The sequence below is a fragment of the Macaca thibetana genome, chromosome 9 (assembly GCF_024542745.1).
Source record: "Macaca thibetana thibetana isolate TM-01 chromosome 9, ASM2454274v1, whole genome shotgun sequence".
Classification (NCBI taxonomy): domain Eukaryota; kingdom Metazoa; phylum Chordata; class Mammalia; order Primates; family Cercopithecidae; genus Macaca; species Macaca thibetana.
In genome coordinates this window covers 110,510,287-110,530,169 of record NC_065586.1, presented here as the reverse complement: position 1 = coordinate 110,530,169, position 19,883 = coordinate 110,510,287, and the positions used below count along the sequence as shown (strand labels likewise).

Below are 19,883 nucleotides of genomic sequence, written 5' to 3'. Positions count from 1 at the left end.
TGTGAGGTCACAGGGTTGGGTTCAGTATTGACTCTTAAGTTTCCAAACAGCTCTTAAATAGTCTATACCCATGGATTAGAAGTCACAGTAGGAAATGGGAGGCAAACGGCCTGCAGGTGAGCCAGGGAGTGTGAGATAAAGACAAGAGGGAAATGGTGGGAGCCAAAGACCGATTGAGGATGCATCTGTTCACTGAGTGACAGAACCTCTGATTTTGATGGGAAGATAACTGCAGAATTGGTCCTTTTGCTTCTTCCAGACCCGACAACTGGAGAAGAAACCCTGTTGAGAGTTTGAGAATCCTACCTGTTAGCTAAGAGTAGGTTAGCTAAGAGTTGGGTGTGTGATTTCAGGAGGAAAGTAAGAAAGGTGATGAGGGAGGGTCAATTCTTGATCTCTTTTGGACAGTAGGGGATGACATATCAGAATCTGGAGGGTGGGGGAGTAGTTTGCAAAAGCATCCAGTGTGCTTTCTGGAGTGGGAGAGGAAAGGGTGAGGCTGAGCTAGCACCCACAGAGCCTCGAGAGGAGGATGCAACTTGCGCACATTGAGTAGAAACCCATCAGGCCTGCTCCTCGAACATCCTAGGGTCCAAAGAGGGCCCAGGACACTCAGGCCACAGAAAGGAGGCCCGGGCTCTGAACCATGAGCCCCTGAACCACAGTGTGACATGGGCAAGCACACTGGTTCTCAGAGTCACCAACCTCTGTATGAAAGCAGGGTCAAAATAGAGATGGCCTACATCTGCCACTTCCAAAACTGACTTTCTTGGGCTCTTTGATCTTCAATTATGTGGGTCTTTAGAAAGTCACCTTTTGTTTACTCTACTTTACAGGAATATAATAAGGAAATTTATAAAAATAAATGGCCCCTTTAGATAAACTAAATAATTAGAGGAATATTGACCAGAATAGACTAGAGGTGTCTTTCTAAGCTGAACACTTCCTAGAGGTGCAGCTAAAAGTAATGGTACTCACCCCAGTTTGTAAGCCTGTAACCCCTAACTTACGTAAGCCATGTCTGCGGAGACGTGGAGGTGAAGCCACCATGAGTCTGAGAGTGGAACTGATGTGTCTTTCTTTTCCCTATTAAGTCACTGGCTATAGACTGGCAGAGAGCCCAACTCAGAGGGACACCCAGGAGTTCCCCCTCCTATAGCCTCCACACCCTCCTCCTCTCCTCCTCTTCCTCTCAGCATTTGCTTGCTTTAAGCCAAACATTTATTGTTTCTAAAATTGCTAGAGTATTGCAAACATTGGTTGAGAGGCTCAATCACCCTCGGTGAACACTTCCAGCTTTGAGATTCTGAGCCTCAGTTTCCTCACATGTAAAACAGTAAGAGTGAACCCCAGACAGTGGTCCTCATTGCATAATATAAAAAATTCTCAAGTACCAACCACTCAGATCTAAGAAATGTTAACTTTATGCCACATTGACTTCAGAGTCTTGAAAAACAAATGAAGCCCACTAGGACGAGTATAATTTTTTTTAAATGGAAAATAACAAGTGTTGGTGAGGACATGGAGAAATTGAAACTCTTGTACATTATACGTAGGAATATAAAATGGTGCAGCCAACGTGGAAAACAGTTTGTTGGTTCTTCAAAAAGTTAAGCATAGAATTACCAGGTGACTCAGCAACTCCACTCCTAGGTATATCCCCAGAAGAACTGAAAGCAAGGACTCAAATAGATATCTGTACACCAATGTTCATTAACAGTATTATTCATAATAGCGAAAAGGTAGAAGCAACTCAAGTGTCCATTGGCAAATAAGGGATAAATAAAATGTGGTATATACATACAATGGAATATTATCATCTCTAAAAGAATGAAATTCTGATGTGTGCCACAACATGGATGAACCTTGAAGACATGCTAAGTGAAACAAGATAGACACAAAAGGACAAATACTGTATAAGTCCACTTATATAAGGTGCCTAGAATATCAAATTCATAGAGATAGAAAGTAGAAGAGTGGTTTCCAGGAGCTAGGGAGAGGGAGAATGGGGAGTTACTGTTTAATGGGGTAGAGTTTCAGTTTGGGGTGATGAAAAACTTCTGGAGATGAATAGTGGTGACAGCTGCACAACAATTTACATGTATTTAATGTCCTGAACTGTATGCTAAACATTATTAAGACAGTAAATTGTACATTATGTGTATTTCACCACAATAAGGAAAAAAAATTAATTCATCCCTTCAAGGCTTTGTTCAAAGGCCATCTCCTCCACGAAACCTTCCTCCTGCTTTATCCCACCCCATGCCCAACCAGACCTGATGTGCTGTTTAGTCATGATCTGTTTCACCAATTTGAACTAGCAAAGACATTTTGTAGTTTTTATTTTCCTTTTCACAGAAACCCCAAGAGAGATAAAAAATGGGACAATCATTCATTTATTCATTCAACAGACATGACCAAGCACCTACTATGTGCTGGGTGCGATATTAAACACAGCAACAGGGAACTAACACAATACACGAGAGCACTATGACTAGGGACAGACTGCCTAGAAGAGCCAGAGGGTAGGGCTGTGCTGAGAAGGGGGTGCAGGCTTCTTGGGTCGGGGGACATCCTCAGAGGAGTGGCTTTTGAGCTAGCTGTGACAGAATGCGTAGGCAGGACGCTGAGAATAGTTGCAGGAATGGCTTTTGACAATACATGATCACAAAAGAGTGCCTGGGTGAGAAGTCTGGTGAGAGACACTGCTTCAGTGGGACTGCCCTGTGCCCTGCCCACCTGTGGCCTTGGGCAAGTTACTCGAGGTCTCCATCTGTGAAATGGGGGGAAGTAATATCTGCTGCCCAGATCACTGTGCGAATTAAACAGGATAAAGTCTGTAAAGCAACTGCCTTCTGGTGGGTACCCCCTCCTTCCTGCCTCAGCTGGAGAAGACCCTGGTGTTTGAAGGAACATCTCGGCTGCTGAGAATTGGTTTAGGAGAGTAGGTGATCCTGAAGCTCAGTTCTCTTCCTCTGGACCCTTTTAGCCAACACACCCAGGGGGCCTAGAGCCCTTCCTACTCCATCTGAGCTCGGTGAAAACACTCACTACCTGGATTGCAGGGTGGGGTTGCTCAGTCTGCTCTCAGGACTGATGCATTGGAATGGACCGTTTCTGATCCTGTGGTCCAGGGTGGGGTCCGTGGTAGCACCCCAGAGGATTGAGCATGAGCTAGGAACCAGATCATCTGATTCCTGAGGCCAAAAACCCAAGGAATTTGAATCGGAATGTGAATGAGCCCTGTGTGGACGTTGCAAAGCCACAAGGGGTTAAATTGCACCCAGGTTTTGGAGAGGAGGAGACAGTGCTGAGCTTCCAGAGGCCCAGGATTCCTATTGATGGTTTTAAGTGGTGGGGGGTTTTTTTGTTTTTTTTTTTCTTCAGTTTTGTTCTTGGAAAAGGCAGTGAATTCCCATTTTAAATTCACTCTGCATACATTTCTGATTGATTTTTGTTCGTCTAGAGCCTCTGGGATTTGCCAAGTCTCCATCAATAAACTAGAGAGGATTTAGGGAAGAGGTAATTGAAGGGGCTGGGGCCAGTGAGGAAAGGGGGAGAGAGGACAGGCGAAATGGAGATATTGAGCTGTCCCCAGCCTGCAGGGAGGGGGCCGCAGTTACAGGAAGTGTTCGGGGAGACGGCTATCAAAGGGTTTCCCGGGGTAAAACTGTCCAGTTGGAGCCCTGGGAAAGCCTGAACTAAGGGCCATGATAAAGTCCAGGAATTTGGAGTCAGGAAACTTCATTTTTGAGTCCTAGTTTTGAAAGAGAGATTACTTTGAGACTTTGGGTGAGTCACCTAACTTCTTTGCTTCCTCATTTGTGAAACAGAGATAGCTCAATTTGCTCCTAGCCACCCTGGTGGGAGAGTCAGCTCAAGCAAAACAGCTGCTGAGTGGGATCTTGTAACCTGGCCCTGCTGGCCCCAGTTGACAGTCAGGGCTGGGACTAGAGACTTGAGTCTTCCTTCAGAAGGAAGAGCTGCGCCATCAGATTCGCCCTGAGAATTTGAAACGAAATCAGGACCCATTGCTAATAGTCTCTTGACACCGGTAGAATAGAGGGTGGCTGCCAGGCTGGGCCATTTGCAATATGAGGAAAGGAAGGGAAGGAGAAAGAGAAGACAAAAAGGCAAGACACCCTCTGTCCTGCCCCACTTTCCAGCTCCAGCTTGCAGGGAGGCCCGCGGAACGCTGTTCCCTCTCCTCTCATCCGTGAGACGTCAGCATTCTTGCCACAGCCTCCGACTTTTCTATTTCTTGAGCCCTCCAGAGCCAGGCCCACATGGAAGAGGGGCTGATGTAAGGGGCTGAGCTCCAGGGCTCAGACCCAGAGTTCTAACTCCCCTGGGGGCACCATAGGCCTTTCACTTTCTCCCTTCAACTCCCCAACCTGCAGCCACTTCTGAGTGTGACTCTTTTCCTGCTCATTGTCCCCATTGCCACCCGCAAAGCAGCCCAGGAGAGCAGGACTTGCTTGCCCTCCTCATGCTCTGCAGTTCCTAGCGACACCTGGCACACAGCAGGCCCCACATCTGAGGGCGGCGTGATGCTGTTCACCTAACCACTCAAATTGCTGGAAACTGCAGAGTCGGCCTCAGCTCTTCTCCTCCCTCATGCTCTGCTCAGGCACAACTTCCAGAAGGTTGCTGCCATCAGTCCTCTCTTCCCCATCGGCTTTTCCACCACCCCATAGCTTCTCACCTGGTGGGTACAACTGCCTCCTGTGCTCCCCCTGCTCTCAGCCCCCGGGGAACCCCCGGGGCACCCACACTCTGCAGTGCTGTCTAATCACCTCAGCTCAGCACCCTGGGCACTGGAGCAGTGCTGCACCCACCTTTCCAGCCTCACGTGCTTCACTCCTGGCTTCTTCCTTTCTGCTGCAGCAACAGAACTGTTTGATCCTGAAAGGGCTCATCTCCCTGCCTCTGTTCCCACTGTCCTTTCTGCCTGGAAATCTGCACTCACTGTACCTTTCCTGTCACCTCACTAACTCGAACTCATCACACTCAGCCGCTCACTGCACTCTTTAGATTCACGGAACTCAGTGCAGCTGTTGCTGGTTCAGTGTCCTCTTGTGGGTTTCCAGAATCCCTTGTGTTTCTGTCTTATCAGAGCATCTACCTCACTGTGCTGCGTTGTTCACTTGTCTGTGTGCCCTGTGAGATGGTAACAAACAGCCTGGCACTTCCTATGAGTGCCAAGAAGTTTTGTGAATATTTGGGGCTGGCACAGTGGCTCACACATATAATCCAAGCGCTTTGGGAGGCCTAGGTGGAAGGATCACTTGAGCCCAGGAGTTGGAGGCCCCGTCTTTATAAACAGTAAATTAACAACAGCAACAACAAAACTAGGCGAGTGTCATGGTATGTGCCTGTAGTCCTAGCTACCTGGGAGGCTGAGGTGGGAGGATTACTGAAGCCCAGGAGGTTTTTTAATTGTTGTTTGTTTGTAATGTTTTATTTCATTTTAATTGTTTTATTTTTAATTTTATTTATTTATTTTTGAGACAGTCTTGCTCTGTTACCCAGGCTAGAGTGCAGTGGCGTGATCTCAGCTCACTACAACCTCCAGTTCCTCGGTTCAAGCAATTCTCATGCTTCAGCCTCCCAAGTAGCTGGGATTACAGGTGTGCACCACCACTCTCGGCTAATTTTTGTATTTTTAGTAGAGACTGGGTTTCTTCATGTTGGCCAGGCTGGTCCCGAACTCCTGACCTCAGGTGATCTGCCCGCCTTGGCCTCCCAAAGTGCTGGGAAATACACGTAGGAGCCCCGCGCCTGGCCTAAACATTTTATTTCATTCAACACAACACATTCCGGTTTTACCTTAAATATATTTTTTTAAGTATTTAATTTTCAGATGATTCTTCTTTTTCTTTTTAAACTTTTATTTTAGATTCGGGGCAAATGTGCAAATTTGTTATATAGGTAAATTGTGTGTCACAGGGGTTCAGTGTGGAGATTATTTCATCACGCAGGTAATAAGCATAGTGCCCAATAGGTTATTTTTCAATCCCCACTCTCCTCTCACCCTCCACCCTCAAGTAGGCTGTGGTGTCTGTTGTTCCCTTTTGTGTGTCCATGTGTACTCAGTATTTAGATCCCACTTAAAAGTGAGAACATGTGGTATTTGGTTATCTGTTCCTGCATTAGTTTGCTTATGAAAATGACCCCCAGCTCCATTCCTCCTTGCTGCAAAGGCATGGTCTTGTTCCAGTTCCTTCACATCTTTGCTGCAAAGGACATGGTCTTGTTCTTTTTTATGACTGCATAGTATTCCGTGGTGTATATATACCATATTTTATGTATCCAGTCTACTGTTGATGACCTTTTAGGTTGATTCCATATCTTTGCTATTTGAGTAGTGCTGCAATAAACATACATGTGCATATGTCTTTATGGTAGAACCACTTATACTCCTTTGGGTATATACCCAATAATGGGATTTCAGGGTTGAATGGTAGTTCTGTTTTAAGTTGTTTGAGAAATCACCAAAGTACTTTTCACAATAGTTGAACTAATTTACATTCCCACCAGCAGTGTATAAGCATTCCATTTTCTCTGCAACCTCGCCAGCATCTGTTATTTTTTGACTTTTTAATAATAGCCATTCTGATGGTATGGCATATCATTGCAGTTTTGATTTGCATTTCTCTAATGATCAGTGTGAAGCCCAGGAGTTTGAGGCCGCAGTGAGCCAAGATGGTGCCACTGCACTCCAACCTGGGCAACAAACCAAGACCTTGTCTCTAAAAAAATAAAAATAAAAATACACATTTGGAAGCAGACAGATCCAAGTTTAACACCTGCTCCTCTCTTTTCTAGCTATGTGACTTTGAGCAAATTGCTTAACCTCTGTTTTTTTTTTTTTTTTTTTTTGAGACGTAGTCTCACACTGTCACCCAGACTGGAGTGCAGTCCTGCGATTTTAGCTCACTGCAACCACCACCTCCCAAGTTCAAATGATTCTCCTGCCTCAGCCTTCCGAGTAGCTGAGTTTACAGGCATCTGCTACCAAGCCCAGTTAATTTTTTTGTGTGTGTATATATATGTAGAGATGGATTTTCACCATGTTGGCCAGGCTAGTCTCGAACTCCTGACCTCGTGATCCACCCGCCTCAGCCTCCCAAAGTGCTGGGATTACAGGTGTGAGCCACCGCGCCCAGCCGTAGCTGCTTCACCTCTATGAAAGAGATCATAATAACACCCATGTCACAGGGTTATCGGGGAAACTAAAGGCAGTGATGCACAGCCCTTAGCGCCGTGCCTGGCTTGTGGGGAGGTCTTCATCCACATTAGGTGCTAGTATGACTAAGAAAAATATTTCTACATGCTCCTGGGAGGGGTTGGGGGAGGTCTCCAAACATCAAAACAAAATCTGCGATTCCAAGGAAGAATTAAGAAGTCTTTTAGAAAACCACCACTGCCAAATCTTCCTTAAGTATTCCTTCAAGGAAGCTGGGGAACTTGTTAAGAAACCAGGCACCCAGCACAAACCGTGACTGAGATTTTAAAATGAAAACTGAATAGTTTCAAAGAACACATAGATCTCTGGGGGGAGGATGGGGAAGACTTGGTCGTGTTAAGGGCCTGGAAAGACCGGTGGCAAAAGGTAAAGGATGTAAGTGTGGCATTTGCTGGATGGAGGCAGTGCAGGGTGGAGATTCAGAGCCATGACCGAGCTTGCTTATGGAACCGGTGCCACCCCTCCAAGGCGGTCAGGTTTACTGGGCACCCCGGAAACGGCACTCCCTGACTTGTGTCGTTGGCCCTGGAAATTCAGGTAGAAGTCAGCAAGCAGATGTTTTCACACACCCTAAAGTGTGCGCAATTGGCAGCGGCTGCCCAGAGGGTTCCAAGAGAGTGGGAGCAATCCCCAAAGAACCCGGAGCAGGCTTGGTTGCCCGCCCCCCTGCCCTCGTCGCCCCTCCAGGAAGGCCTAGGGCAAAAGCGCTCTGGCTCGGGAGTCAACCACGAGGAGCTAGATCTAAGCAAGTCTCAGGCTCCTAGCTTGCACCTCAGTCTCCTCCTCCAGGCATTGGGTTTGCAGCGGGGTGGGGGAAAAACAATCTTGGAGGCCCACCCAAGCCCGGCCTCCCGGAGCCTCCCCCAGGGTTTGGGAACGTTCCAGTCTCGTTCCCTCTTGACGCCCCCGGAGCCAAGACGTGAAGGGAGTGCCAAGGCGACCGGGGGCGGCGAGTGGGGCCGCGGGTGCGCACCAACTCAAGCGCCGACTGTCAGCCCCGGCGGGCCGGAGTTCTCCAGCGCGGGGACAGGGGCGCTGGGGGCGTGCCCGGCGGGGGCCGGGTCCGAGGACCCGGGGCGCGGCGGCCCAGCCAGAAGGTCCGGCCGCGAGCGTGACCTCACGGGGAGGGGCCAGCGCGGCGGCCTGGGCGCTGAGCCGAGCGCCGGGAGAGCAGCGCCGAAGCCGAGCCGCGAGGAGCGCACTCCGTGGCCCCGATGGAGCGGTACAAAGGTGAGGGCGCGGGTTCCCCGCGCGGCGCACACCCACTCCCTTTCGCCCAGCAACGCCGAGGGCAGGGCTAGGACTGGTCTCGCCAGGACTCGGGATAAGCAGAGCCCGCTGCCACCACCCAGCCCGGACCTGGGCCGAAGAGGGGGCGACAGCGGCGCCGCGGACTGGGCGGGTGGGCTCTTAGGTGACTGCCGCGGCCCCGAGCCCTTTGATCCTCCCGGGCGCGGAAGGAGGGGGTCGTCAGTGGGGGGCGTGGCGGGGCTTCTCACCTGTTGCAGGAGAGAGGGTGCGCCCGGCACCCCACTCCACCATCAGTTCCGCCGCGCGGTAAAGATGCCTGGGGCCAAGGAAGCCCCGAAGAAGGTGGGAACCGTGCTGAGCTGCTGGGGGCAAAGGGGCGGGGTGTTGGGTCCTTTCTCACGGTCGCCCGCTGGGCTAGGGGCTTCCTGCTCCGGGCAAAGCGTTTGGGCAGTGGAGTTGGCGCGCAGACCCTCCCCGGGCTAGTTCGGGCCTCCCCAAACGTCCTGCCGTTCGGGTCACCGTTTATCTCCAAGCCCTTCTCCGCTACCCCACCCCAAGAAAGGAGGGATGCGAGGGTTGGGGGCCGAATGGAGTGCCCGGCAGGTGGAGCTCCTGGAGGCCTCCCGGCCCGAGGGCTTAACTCAGTGCGCAGCTGGGCGAGCTTTGGGTTTGGCTGGGGCCAGGATCTCCGCCAAACTCTGGTGGGCGGGCCGTCCCGGGTGCGCCCAGTGCCCAGCTTAGCACCCGCACTCGGAGCCTCGGAGCTGGTCTACACGACTCGATTGCGGTTCTTTTGAAAAGGGAGTACAGGGAGTTGCCCCTTAAGCGGAACGCTGCAGGCGCTCCCCCTCCCCCATCCCCCCCACAGACCCCTTCCCTTTGGAAAAGGCTCTTGCCTTCTCTTGTGCTAGACCGGTCTCCGCCAAACCTGCGAGAGGAAATGCTGCTTCTATATTTGTTTTCCCCTGGGAGAGAGTAATAAAAAGAGAACGCTCAGATTCCCAAGAAACCTCACTCCCGGCGGGCTCTGATCCCTGAAACTGACATAAAGGGACCTGTTGGGACCGGCCTCCCTAAAGTAGTCATGTCTTTCACTTTCCCATTGCTTTTTCTCATCTGGGTCTCCTGGTTACTGGTGAAGGCAAAAGATCCAAGTCTCAGACAGCGCTTCACATATTCAGGAAGGGTCTTTGCCGACAGCAGGGAGCCGGCGGGGGGGGGGGGGGGTGGAGAGGGGCGGGGAACAAGGTTAGAGGAGTTGGCCACCTTTGATTTCTTTCTGTGAACCCTCTCTGGAGCTTCTCTCGCATTTCTAACCCAGTGATTTTCTTCGTCTCAAATTCTACTGGGATCACGTCAGTTTTGTGCTTGAATGACTGAATGCGCACTTACGCTGTCTCAGACACTTGAGGAAGCCACAGTCCCGCTCCTTGTAACATGGCCGTTTGCACTCCCTCCCCACCGGGGCCCCTCCGCCCTTTGGGAGGGACCCTCTCTGGGAATTCAGGCCTTGAGTTGAGCCTGACAGGAAGTGTTGGCCTCTGGGGTGCCTTCCAGCTCCCTGACTTGCAAAGCTGGGGTGTGTGTATTGCGGGGGGGGGGGGGGGTGTTAGCTGTAGGCTGCAAGCTACTTTCTCAAATCAGCATATTCATCTCTCTAAATCAGGGCAAATCACATTCGGGGTCTTCTTTCCAAATGTCCAGTTATTCTCAGAAGGCTTTTGTATTAACAGCTTTTGACTTGGCCCTTGACCTGATAAAAGTCTCCTTAGTTATCTTTCTCTCTCAGGAGCTTAAAATCCTCCCACCCGCGAAGAGGATCAGTTAGGGGCGTTTTGCCAACTGAAGGGAACTTAGTTTCCAGGTCAGGGTGCTTATGTTTTTTGGTAACACATGTCTCTGCCTCATCATTTTGCAGTAAATCAGACACAGAGTGATAAGTGGGTAAACCTGAGAATTATCTAGGTTTCAGAGGCTAATCCAACTCAAATTCCAGTGTTTGACTCATGAGAAAAATCTTTATTTGGTCTCCCTGGTGTCATGCCGCTAATATGTTTACTACACTTTTCACTGAGGAATTTGGGGATCCCCCAGCCCCAGGATATAGAATTCCCCATTCTCCTGAGAGGCAGATAAGTTGTGCTTTGAACACCCTTTAAATGGAGAAGTTCGTCTGTGCAAAATGCAAAATGAAGCCCATCTCTAATTAACCAGTGTAACTGACTAGAATCAGTAGACTCCTCTTGCTTGTCGGAGACTGGGGGCATCATCTTAAAGTTGAGATTGAATGGTTATTGGGATAACGAGGAATAGTGGTTTAAACAACAAAGTTAAATGGAAAAAACAGGTTTATTTAGTTGGGCTCTCGGAGCCTAAGTAAAAATTGTAAAGAAAAATTCTTATTATGTGTGACACTTTTTAAATGTGTTATTTAAATGCCTCTTCATTCTGTTTCTGTATTTCCAATTTTGAGCTCTCCCTCTCCCAGGTAGGTGGAAATGCCTCATGGCTGTCTTCAGAGTCTCAAAGTGTTTTCTCTAATTTGCAAATCTTATAAAGCAGTTCATGTAGGAGAAATTGTCTTTCCATGTTCCTTAGCCTGCTTGTTATATATATTCTACATCTTCCAAAAATAGCCTATCATTTTTAGGCTCTGAGTGGATTTTCCATTGTCTTGTAGGATGTAAAGTGAGGTCTGGAGTTGATGGGTGGTTGGAATATCACCCATGTGATATGCCTGATGCAGAGACACTTCCAGACTTTCTTCCCAGTCCCTTCCAAGATTTCTGCTAGATAGCCATGACTCGCCCAAGCAAAAATAAGGGATCGGGGAGTATGTGGGAGTCCCTTCCTAGAGAGATGGCACTTTTATGAGAGTTGCTGTAAATAGCGATGGTAAAGTGGCTATGTTTTGTATGTGAATCTCTTTGGCGTTGTATAAGCAGTAAGACTCTCGCAAATGTCAGGATGTGGGGCCAAGTCCTACAGGGTGCTTTGAGAAGGTTCCCATCCTTATGTGTTTACATATTTATGACTCTCATAAGAGCATCCTTTTATCGCTGTGCGTGAGCCCATTGGCTGAACTCACCCAGTGTGGTCACGCATTCTGGTTCTGACTGCTCTCCCAGCTGGTGAGTGAGTCTGGGCCAAATGTGACTGACCTACTATCTGTGGATTGTGCTTGGAACATCCATGCCGAAGCTTCCTGAAATTGCATCACACTTGGATACAGATGGGCCTGGTTGAGATATTCAGATTCAATTTAGATCACAGTAATTGTTTGAAAGTCTAATCATTCTTTCTCTGTGGTTCTTTTGTTTCTGAATTTGATCATCCAGTCCCCCGACTTAGCTCTAGGGCGCTGGAGGCAGATATGAACTGCAAAGAGTCAATCCAGTAAATACGTTAAAGTTTGTATGGGGATCCTGAGACCTGTGGTCAGGGAAGGCCTGGAAAAGAAAAGCAAATTAAAAGAGATGGGCATGCTACCTTCAGGGATCATCTGTATTTGTTATTTTTCAGTGCCTACGAACTCAGGTTTTTTTTCTGTTGAAGTTCTACCTAAGGCAGTAGTTCTAAACCTTTGCTGTGCATGGAATCATCTGTGGAGCTTTCAGAAATATGGATGTAAAGGCCCCACTCAAGACATTCTGATGTAATTGGTCTGGGGTACAGCTTGGGCACTGTAGTTTTTAAAGGTCTTCAGGTGGTTCCATTGAGCAGCCAAAGTTGGAAACCAAATTTCCTACAAAACATGAAATGTCAAAAGAGCACAACAGGTCTGTAATTTTACATACGCTTTCTTCACCTGGAAAACTAAAAGCAAGTGTGGGGTAAAAGGGATACCCCCCCATGCTCACATCATGTTCCTTAACCAAATCTTATAATACCAGCAGAAATCTACTGTAATCACCTTCAGCTATTAGAGGCTTTAAAAGGCTATGGGAACATTGCTTAAAAACTATCTCAAATGTAGTGCTTAAAATCCTAAGCTCAGGGTTTGCTCCCTGTACTTGACCCTGAGCTCCCTGACTTTGAAGTTGCGTGGGAGCCCTGGATGATGTGGCAATGAAATGGCCTGAAACAGAAATACTGAGAGGTCACTTTTGGTGCTGAAAGGCCAAGCGGAGTGGGGGAATTCTGCTTTGGGCCCTTCCTCTCTTCTGAAGGGGTGGGACCTCTGGGAGCTGGGCTGCTTCCAGCACAATTAAAGGGCCAGGAAAGGCCAAGGAGCTTCAAAGCTGAGGAAACTGTGCCAGTTTTCTTCCAATTCCCTTTAATAACGGGAAATGTTTCTTTAAAGGCTTCTGTCATTCAGGGAAGAGAGACTTCCCCCACGCCGAGGGAGGATGGCTTGTTCTGTTCAGAGCCCTGGCTGAGACATGAAGCCAGTCATGGTGCAATGAAGAAGGTCGCGGCTCAGGAACCTGGAGATCCACAGGCTTCATTTCCTTGGGCAAACTGCTGAGCTCTCCAGGCCTCAGTTTCCCCATCTGGAAAACAACCTCCAGTGTTCGTAGTGTTCCTCTATCTGACTTTCCAATGGCTCTTCGATGCTAGTTGTTCTGTGGTCACTGAGGAATCTTTGGAGAGAGGATGTGTCTTAGGGAGGAGAGGGAAATGAGGGAGGGAATGTGGGTGGGTAGCCCAGCAAAGGTCAGTTTAGGATTGTGATTCTTATAAATAAAACCAATTTCCTGTTGAGAGCTGGAGAGTAGCAGACTTAGTGGGAAAGAGAATGCTGTAGGCCATGTGAGGAATCCATTTCTCAAGGACTTTTGTGTGACCGTGTCTCCAAAGATTGTTCATTGAGCCCAGAGCTACCCTCTGCAACACGGAGCATTATTCACTCCCATTTGAGAGACAGACCTACTGAGGCCTACAGAGATTAAGCAACAGTCCAGACAGTCAGAAATAGGATATAATATCCCTGAGAACTGAGTCTCTAAAGGGTAGAATTCCTTTTCAAGGATTTATTTAGGAAAGAAGTGCTCAAAGCAATTTCAGATTGTTTCCTTATCAGTGTCCCTTCAGCCAGGAAGGGACTAGCTGCTCAGTTAAACTCTCCTCAATCTTCAGGACCTAGCTCTCATGTCTCTTCACCCAGGAAGCTTCCCCTGACTCCCGATGTGTACCCTCATTACTCTTGGGATAGCCTCATTAATGCCTAGCACATCGCAGGTATGCAACAAATATTTGTGGAATTAGTGTCACATTTCTCTAATAATTGTACATGTCTATGTTTGTTTCCCTGCAAGGTTGAACTCCTTCAAGACAGGGACTTTGTCTTTCCTTATGTCCCTCTCCAGCCCCTGGCACACTGCCAGCTGCATAGTAGGTGTCTGGGACATGATTGGGGAATGGGGAAATGAACAAATTCCAGGCAAAGAGATCACATATTCTCCCATGCTCTAGCTCTGGAGAACAGACCTGGTTCACAAAAAGAAATGAAGCAAAATCCCAAAGGCAAATTCCAGAAATGGAGATGAAGGCCCACAGTGGCCACCTTTGGCTTTCCCGACTTGAGCCTTATTTCTGTCTGTTCCAGCACAGGGGTGTTGCTGTCTGGTGGTACAGAGAAGGATCCGGCAGGTTTCTGCATGTGAGTATGAGCCTGTCTGTGCCCTCTGCAGCAGCTCGTCTGGCCTCCAGGGCTCCCGAGGGCGCAGACCTGGCTCTGCCCATGCTCTGGGTGGATGGTTGAGGGAGATCATGGAGCTGGGCGCCGGCCTGGGCACTCAGGGGCTCGGAGTTCTAATCTGACTTTTGCCACTAACTTGCTATGCGACCTTGGGCAAGTCAATTAATCTTTCTGAGCCTTGTTTCCTCATCTGTGTGAGTGAGGATAATGATTACTAATCTACCTTGCAGGCCACTTGGTGGAATAACTTGTAAGAGCTATTGGTAAAGACCTTGAGAAAGAGAATGTTAAATTAATGCAGGGGAGCAGATACCCTGAAACCTCTGGCATGTGGTTCTGATCCCACCAGTCCCCGCCTTTGCACAGTTCACTGGGCTCTGCCCACTGTGTGCTTTTCACTGCTGTTAGGAGATACAAGTCAGGGCTTCTCAGCCTCTAGGCACCCTAGCTTCTCAGAGATAGCATCTGTGTATTCTTCATGTCAGTGGAGAAAGAGGCGAGGAATTGCTCATTCCTTATGTGTAGAGCTACATCCTAGCCCTGCCTGACTTTTCTCTGATGTGTCAGTAAGTCCATATAGGAGAGACCCTTACATTCAAATAGTAGCTTTGAGCCCTTTCCTAATTTTCTATCACTTGACTCTCATATTCTCCCTAGTTAGTTTCAAAAAACAAACTAACCACAAACAGCATTGAGCGGGGAGAAGGGAGAATGTGTAGAAAAACAGGAGGAGCCTGCCTCCCCCTGGACGCAATGCACTGGACTGATGCAAAAACACAGTGAGGCCAGGGACCATGGATCTCACATCTCTCAGGGGAGTCTGGTGTTAGGGAGGAGTGGGGAGAGGCAGCCATGCCCAGAGAAGCCCTATTCTGCTGTTTTCTAAGCAGATCCCTGAGTTCTCTTCTCACTTCCTGGAGCTCCTCCCAGGACTTCAAAGGCAGATACAGTCCTGGTGAACTGTGGTGAGCTTGTATGGAAACTCAGCCCCAGCACACTGCCAATCAGCCTTCTGCTGGTGATTAAACCAAGAGAGGCTAGCCAGCTGTTAGCGCAGAGACAGCAACCACTGTGCAACAGGAAGAATCCAAGCTGGGTGAATGTACAGTCCTACCCTTGGAGGTGGTTTTCCCAAATTGAATGACGAGCCTTCCCAGCTTGCTTGGGACTTTCCTGGTTTTACCACTGAAAGTCTGGTGTCCCAGGAAACCCCGCAGTCCTGGGCCAACTGAGATGGTGAGTTGCCCTATTACCGGACCTAAGCTTTAGTAAAAGCTTCTGAATCAAGAGTTTGATGTCTCCATAGCAAAGATGAGCTAGAGCCAATTATTTTGTCTCTTTGACAAGAAAGTGAAAGTCCAAAGCTTAAAAACTGGCAGATCGTAACTTACCACTGGTGATACACACCAGTATGCTAAGTGAAAGAAGCATACTGCTTTTCAAGATTCAAAAGCTTGCACACTGAATGATTCTGTTTATATGACTTTCTGGAAACGGCGAAACTATACGGAAATAGATCAGTAGTTGCCAGGACTGGGACTAGGGGAAGGCGTGAGCTACAAAGGGCATGAGGAAAAGTTTTGGAATGATAGAGATGTTCAATATCTTTATTTTGGTAGTGGTTACACAGTCATATAGACTCGTCACAATTCAGAACTGTGTAGTTAACAGTGTAGTTAACAGGGTTTTTTTTTTTTTCTGTGTGTAAATGAACCTCAATAAAGCTGACTTTTAAAAACACTCTAGCAGTTGTGATGCTGTGGTATAAGATGAAGGATCAAGGTCAAGGTTGGTTATCCTGGGTTGTAATTAGCAACCGAGTCTTGGTGTGGGTGTGTCTGCAATGGTTCTGGAGGTGTATACAGCAGAAAAGGGTGAGAAATTTGGTACAAAACGAAAAGGCTCATGCCTGATGACATCCTAAATGCCAGAGACTTTTTCATTAGGCACAATCAGTGTTATAGTGGAAGCTCTCCCTTTGTTTAGAGAAAAGGCAAAAGCAGCTCCCCTAAAGGCCAGGCAGCCAACAAGCCCAGGAGGAACCATGGAATATAAGAGCATTAGACTCAGGTTCCCACCCTGGGAACTCGGCTGCTATCCACACATGGATCTAATGTACTGACTTTGGCAGCCTGTCTGCAAGTCTTTTTTTATTTTTCCACCAATAAAGTTATTGTATTAGAATTGAGTACTCAAGTCTGCAGGATAATTATTTCCTGGTTGACTTTTTGTTTTTGGCAGTCCTGCTTGTCTATGCTAGCTAGAATTGATTTTGAGGGGAAGAACCCATGATTTATCGAAATAACATACCTAGTCGCATTTGATGTAAGGAATTAGTCCTTTTATTTCTAGACAGCGAGAAGCCTTTTGATGCAAGGGCAGAATTACCAGTCATCTCTGCACCAGGCCAGCAGACAGGATGTAGAAGTCCCCAAGAAGGAAGAAGTATCACTCTGGTGATCCTAATGGAATCTTAAGATCTTGGTGGTCTCCTTTTTATTTATTTATTTGTTTTTATCAAAGCCCATGTTGAATTTGCCTGTTTTTCAGGTGAATTTTATCTCGCTGTGTACCCTGGGGAGCTGAGTCTGTGTCTGCATCTCTATTAAGCACAGCCTGTTGGAAGGTTGTGGAACTTCCATCCGTGAGGACCACATGGGCTGAGGTCACATTCAACCATGAATTACACAGGAGAATTTCACACATGCAACTCTTTTAAATCACAAACACATCAAAACCACTAGTCACCCACAAAGGCAGGTCTCTTCCTCCTGTTCCAGGGTGTTCTGGAAGAATTACAGACTCATAGCCAGTGCAATCCTCAGTTCTAATTGTCTTAGCTTTGTTAGGGGAAAGCACTGATATTTAGAGAGGCAGGAAGTGTTTTTTGTGCATACTTGAAGTGAAATTTCCTTGATGCAGGGTCAGGCCTCGTTTGTGGCTGGTCTACCTAAGAAGGATCGGGTTTGGGGCAGCCCCAAGGCCCACATCTGATTTGAGTGCAAGGGAGAAGCTGGGAGCTTATGAGTGGGAGATTCCAGATGCTTCCTTCCCTGGGCTGCACACCTCTGCCACAGTCTCCCCTGGGCTGCCTGGGCACACTGGCATCTGTTTGGGTTTGGGGGACTGTCTTAGCCTTCTTGTTAGCCCAACAAGTGGGAATCCTGCCATTTCCTTCCATCCTCCACCCCCCGTTTTTTCTCCCCCAGTTTTTATACAACAGGATTTATTCATGTCCACTGTATTCAAGTCCCCAGATGGGGGGAGGAAAAAAGATTGTGTTGAATGAGCTTATTGTTTGGAGGTTTCACTGACTTCTTTTATTTAATACCCACAGTCCTAGAACATATTGAGCTGATTTACTAAAATTCAAATGTGGTCCTTTTGGAAGGAACTGCTAGGGTGCTTCGTGTCCCTGGAATCAGAGCTGGGACCTACTGGGTGGCAAGTTTGCTTGGGCCATCTTCATGGCCCTGGGTCTCCTTGGAGGCAAATACTCTGTTACTATCCTAGACTCCTTATCAGCTCACAATGGTCAACACTCTACCACCTTTGCATTGTCAGGACTTTTGCAGCACTCGATTCTAGCACATTCTTTGAATAAAGATGAGCACCAACATTAGGTACTACAGTTAACAGAAGCCCCCCGTGGCTTCTGCTTGGCAGTTTCCTGCACACTTAGGGAGAATAAAGGATGGTGAAGTGGCACCTACTGCTTGAACACCCAGTACAGAGCAGCTGGTCCTTGACTGACATGGCAGAGTTGGATCACATGTCTTTGGCATGTTTTAGAGATGGGGTCCCTACTGTTGATGTTACCAGAACTGTGGCTGAGGATCATGGTGTGCATGGTGGTCAAGCACAGTTTCTGTATGGCTGTGACACAGTTGTGCTGTGACAATTCCAGATGTCTTGCTCCAGGTACTTGAGCTGGGTGAGACTCATGTCTCCCAGGAGTCGGTGGAAGCTTGTCTCTGGTTCAAGTTAGTAATATCCCAGATGTTCTGAAAGTAGCCTGGGGCAAAGCAGGAAGGGTGGATCTCAAAACCACATGCACAGGTGTGAGTTATGGGTGCTTCAGGACGCCTCTTGGATGCACAGGCTCACACTGGCTCCTGTACCTGCATCTCTTGCTCCCTCCCTCCCTCTCCTCTCCTCTTCTCCTCTCTTCTTTTGTTCCCTTCTTGACTTTCTCCTGCTTTTTCACTCTGTTTCTTTCTACCACTTCCATTCAGGTCTCCAGGTCTCCTGGGTCCTGAGTTCAAAGAAGGGATTCCCACTGAGAACCTGAGGCCAAAAAGACACAGAGGAGAGTCAGACCCTCCCACTCTCTCCTGGTCCCCAGGCCTCTGGTGGTCTCAGGCTCTCATTTCAAATAGCCATGGCTTGAATTCCAGGCTTCCCCCAGGAGGGGCTGGTGACCTCAGAGGCAGGGTGGGGAAACTGGGGCTTATTCTCAGTATCTTACTCCCTCCTAGAAGTGCAGGTCTCAATGGAATTTGTTCACTGTGGCCCCTGCTGCTTCCTCAAGCCCTAAAAGGTGTCACTTCTCATGGCCTGCTGCAAAAAAATGGCACCTTCCCCGATCCTCCCATCCAGTGCTACTTGCTAACCCTGGGACTTTGCCCGTGGTCCCCCCCCCCAGCAGGTTAGTGTCACAGTGATTAGGGTACCAGGAAAGGGCAGACTTACTCTCTTTCTGTGGGTCCTTAAACAGTGCTGTGACTCGCTGACCACCAAGGGGTGGAGTCAAAATTCCCGCACTGCGAGGGGCTCCTCCCACTGCCATCCCAGGTCCCCAGGAACTGAGTATCAGAGGAGGGACTGGTGTCCGCCCAGGAGGAGCATGAGAAAGTGTCCATTGTTTGGATAAAAGTTCCAAGCATGAAGGCTCACCATTGACTAAAATAATTTTTTCCATTGACCTCCTGGCTTCTCAGCGGGCAAGCGCCCGTCTCCCGCCCATGTGAAGCTGGTTTGGTGGATGTAATTGTAAACAGCTCTGGCAGGGAGCAAATCTCCAAGAGTTACGGGATTCAGGTGCCGCTCCCAACTCACCACGCACTGGTTCCCTCGAGAGTGGAAAGGCTGTTTTGTTCTCAGAGGGAGAATTCAGGCTGTTGCTTTTGAGATCAGATCCTTCCAAAGCCTGACTCACTCTCCCATTCCACCCCCAACTTCCCTCCCTGCCCCCAGCCTCCAGGTCTCTATTCACGATGAAAAAGGTTGTAGGGACTCTAATTCATGCATGAAGTCCTTAGCGTGTGGGATTTTGCTTTTCTGACCCGGAGGTAAGAGTGTGGATCACTGAGTGCTCTCAGGTATGCAGGGAGCCACCAGCATGTGTATTGTTGAGGGTAAGAGCAAATCAGCAGCCCACATCCCCTGTGTGAGAACAGGGGCTCACCAATCAGGGCAACAGTGTGGGCTCAGGTCAGTGTCAGCCTTGTTTCTTGGCTACAGCCTCACCCCTGGTGCATGTCATGGCAGTATGGGAGTGAAAGCCTCTTGTGCTAAGCTTCTTGTGCTAAAGCCTCCTGTGGAAGCCTCAGGAGAGTGTTGGTGGCTTTGGGGCACTTAGTTACCTCCCTCTGCTTAGCAATAGAGTTGGGAATCATCTCAGAGCAGAAGTGATCCAAAGATTGTGTTGGAAAATGCCTTTGGTAGGTTCAAAGGATATGGGGTTCTCCTATCTTGGGGCCTGCCTGCTTCCTTGTCTCCTTGCAGCCTTGAGCATTTACT

At 48.5% G+C, this 19,883-nt stretch overlaps 1 protein-coding gene across 7 annotated transcripts in view; it reads left to right on the top strand.

The window, feature by feature from the left end:
* The first annotated feature begins 8,430 nt into the window (after positions 1 to 8,430).
* The window catches only part of AFAP1L2 (actin filament associated protein 1 like 2), a 108,937-nt gene continuing 97,484 nt past the window's right edge, over positions 8,431 to 19,883 (top strand). For 6 of the 7 annotated variants that reach the window (XM_050804229.1, XM_050804224.1, XM_050804223.1 and 3 more), the window contains exons 1-2: positions 8,433 to 8,479; positions 14,049 to 14,102. In XM_050804229.1, coding sequence (XP_050660186.1) covers positions 8,464 to 8,479; positions 14,049 to 14,102 — 70 coding nt within the window. In that variant the 5' untranslated portion in view covers positions 8,433 to 8,463. Of the gene's footprint in view, positions 8,480 to 14,048; positions 14,103 to 19,883 lie in introns of all 7 variants that reach the window. The other variant, XM_050804230.1, reaches the window with a different exon arrangement.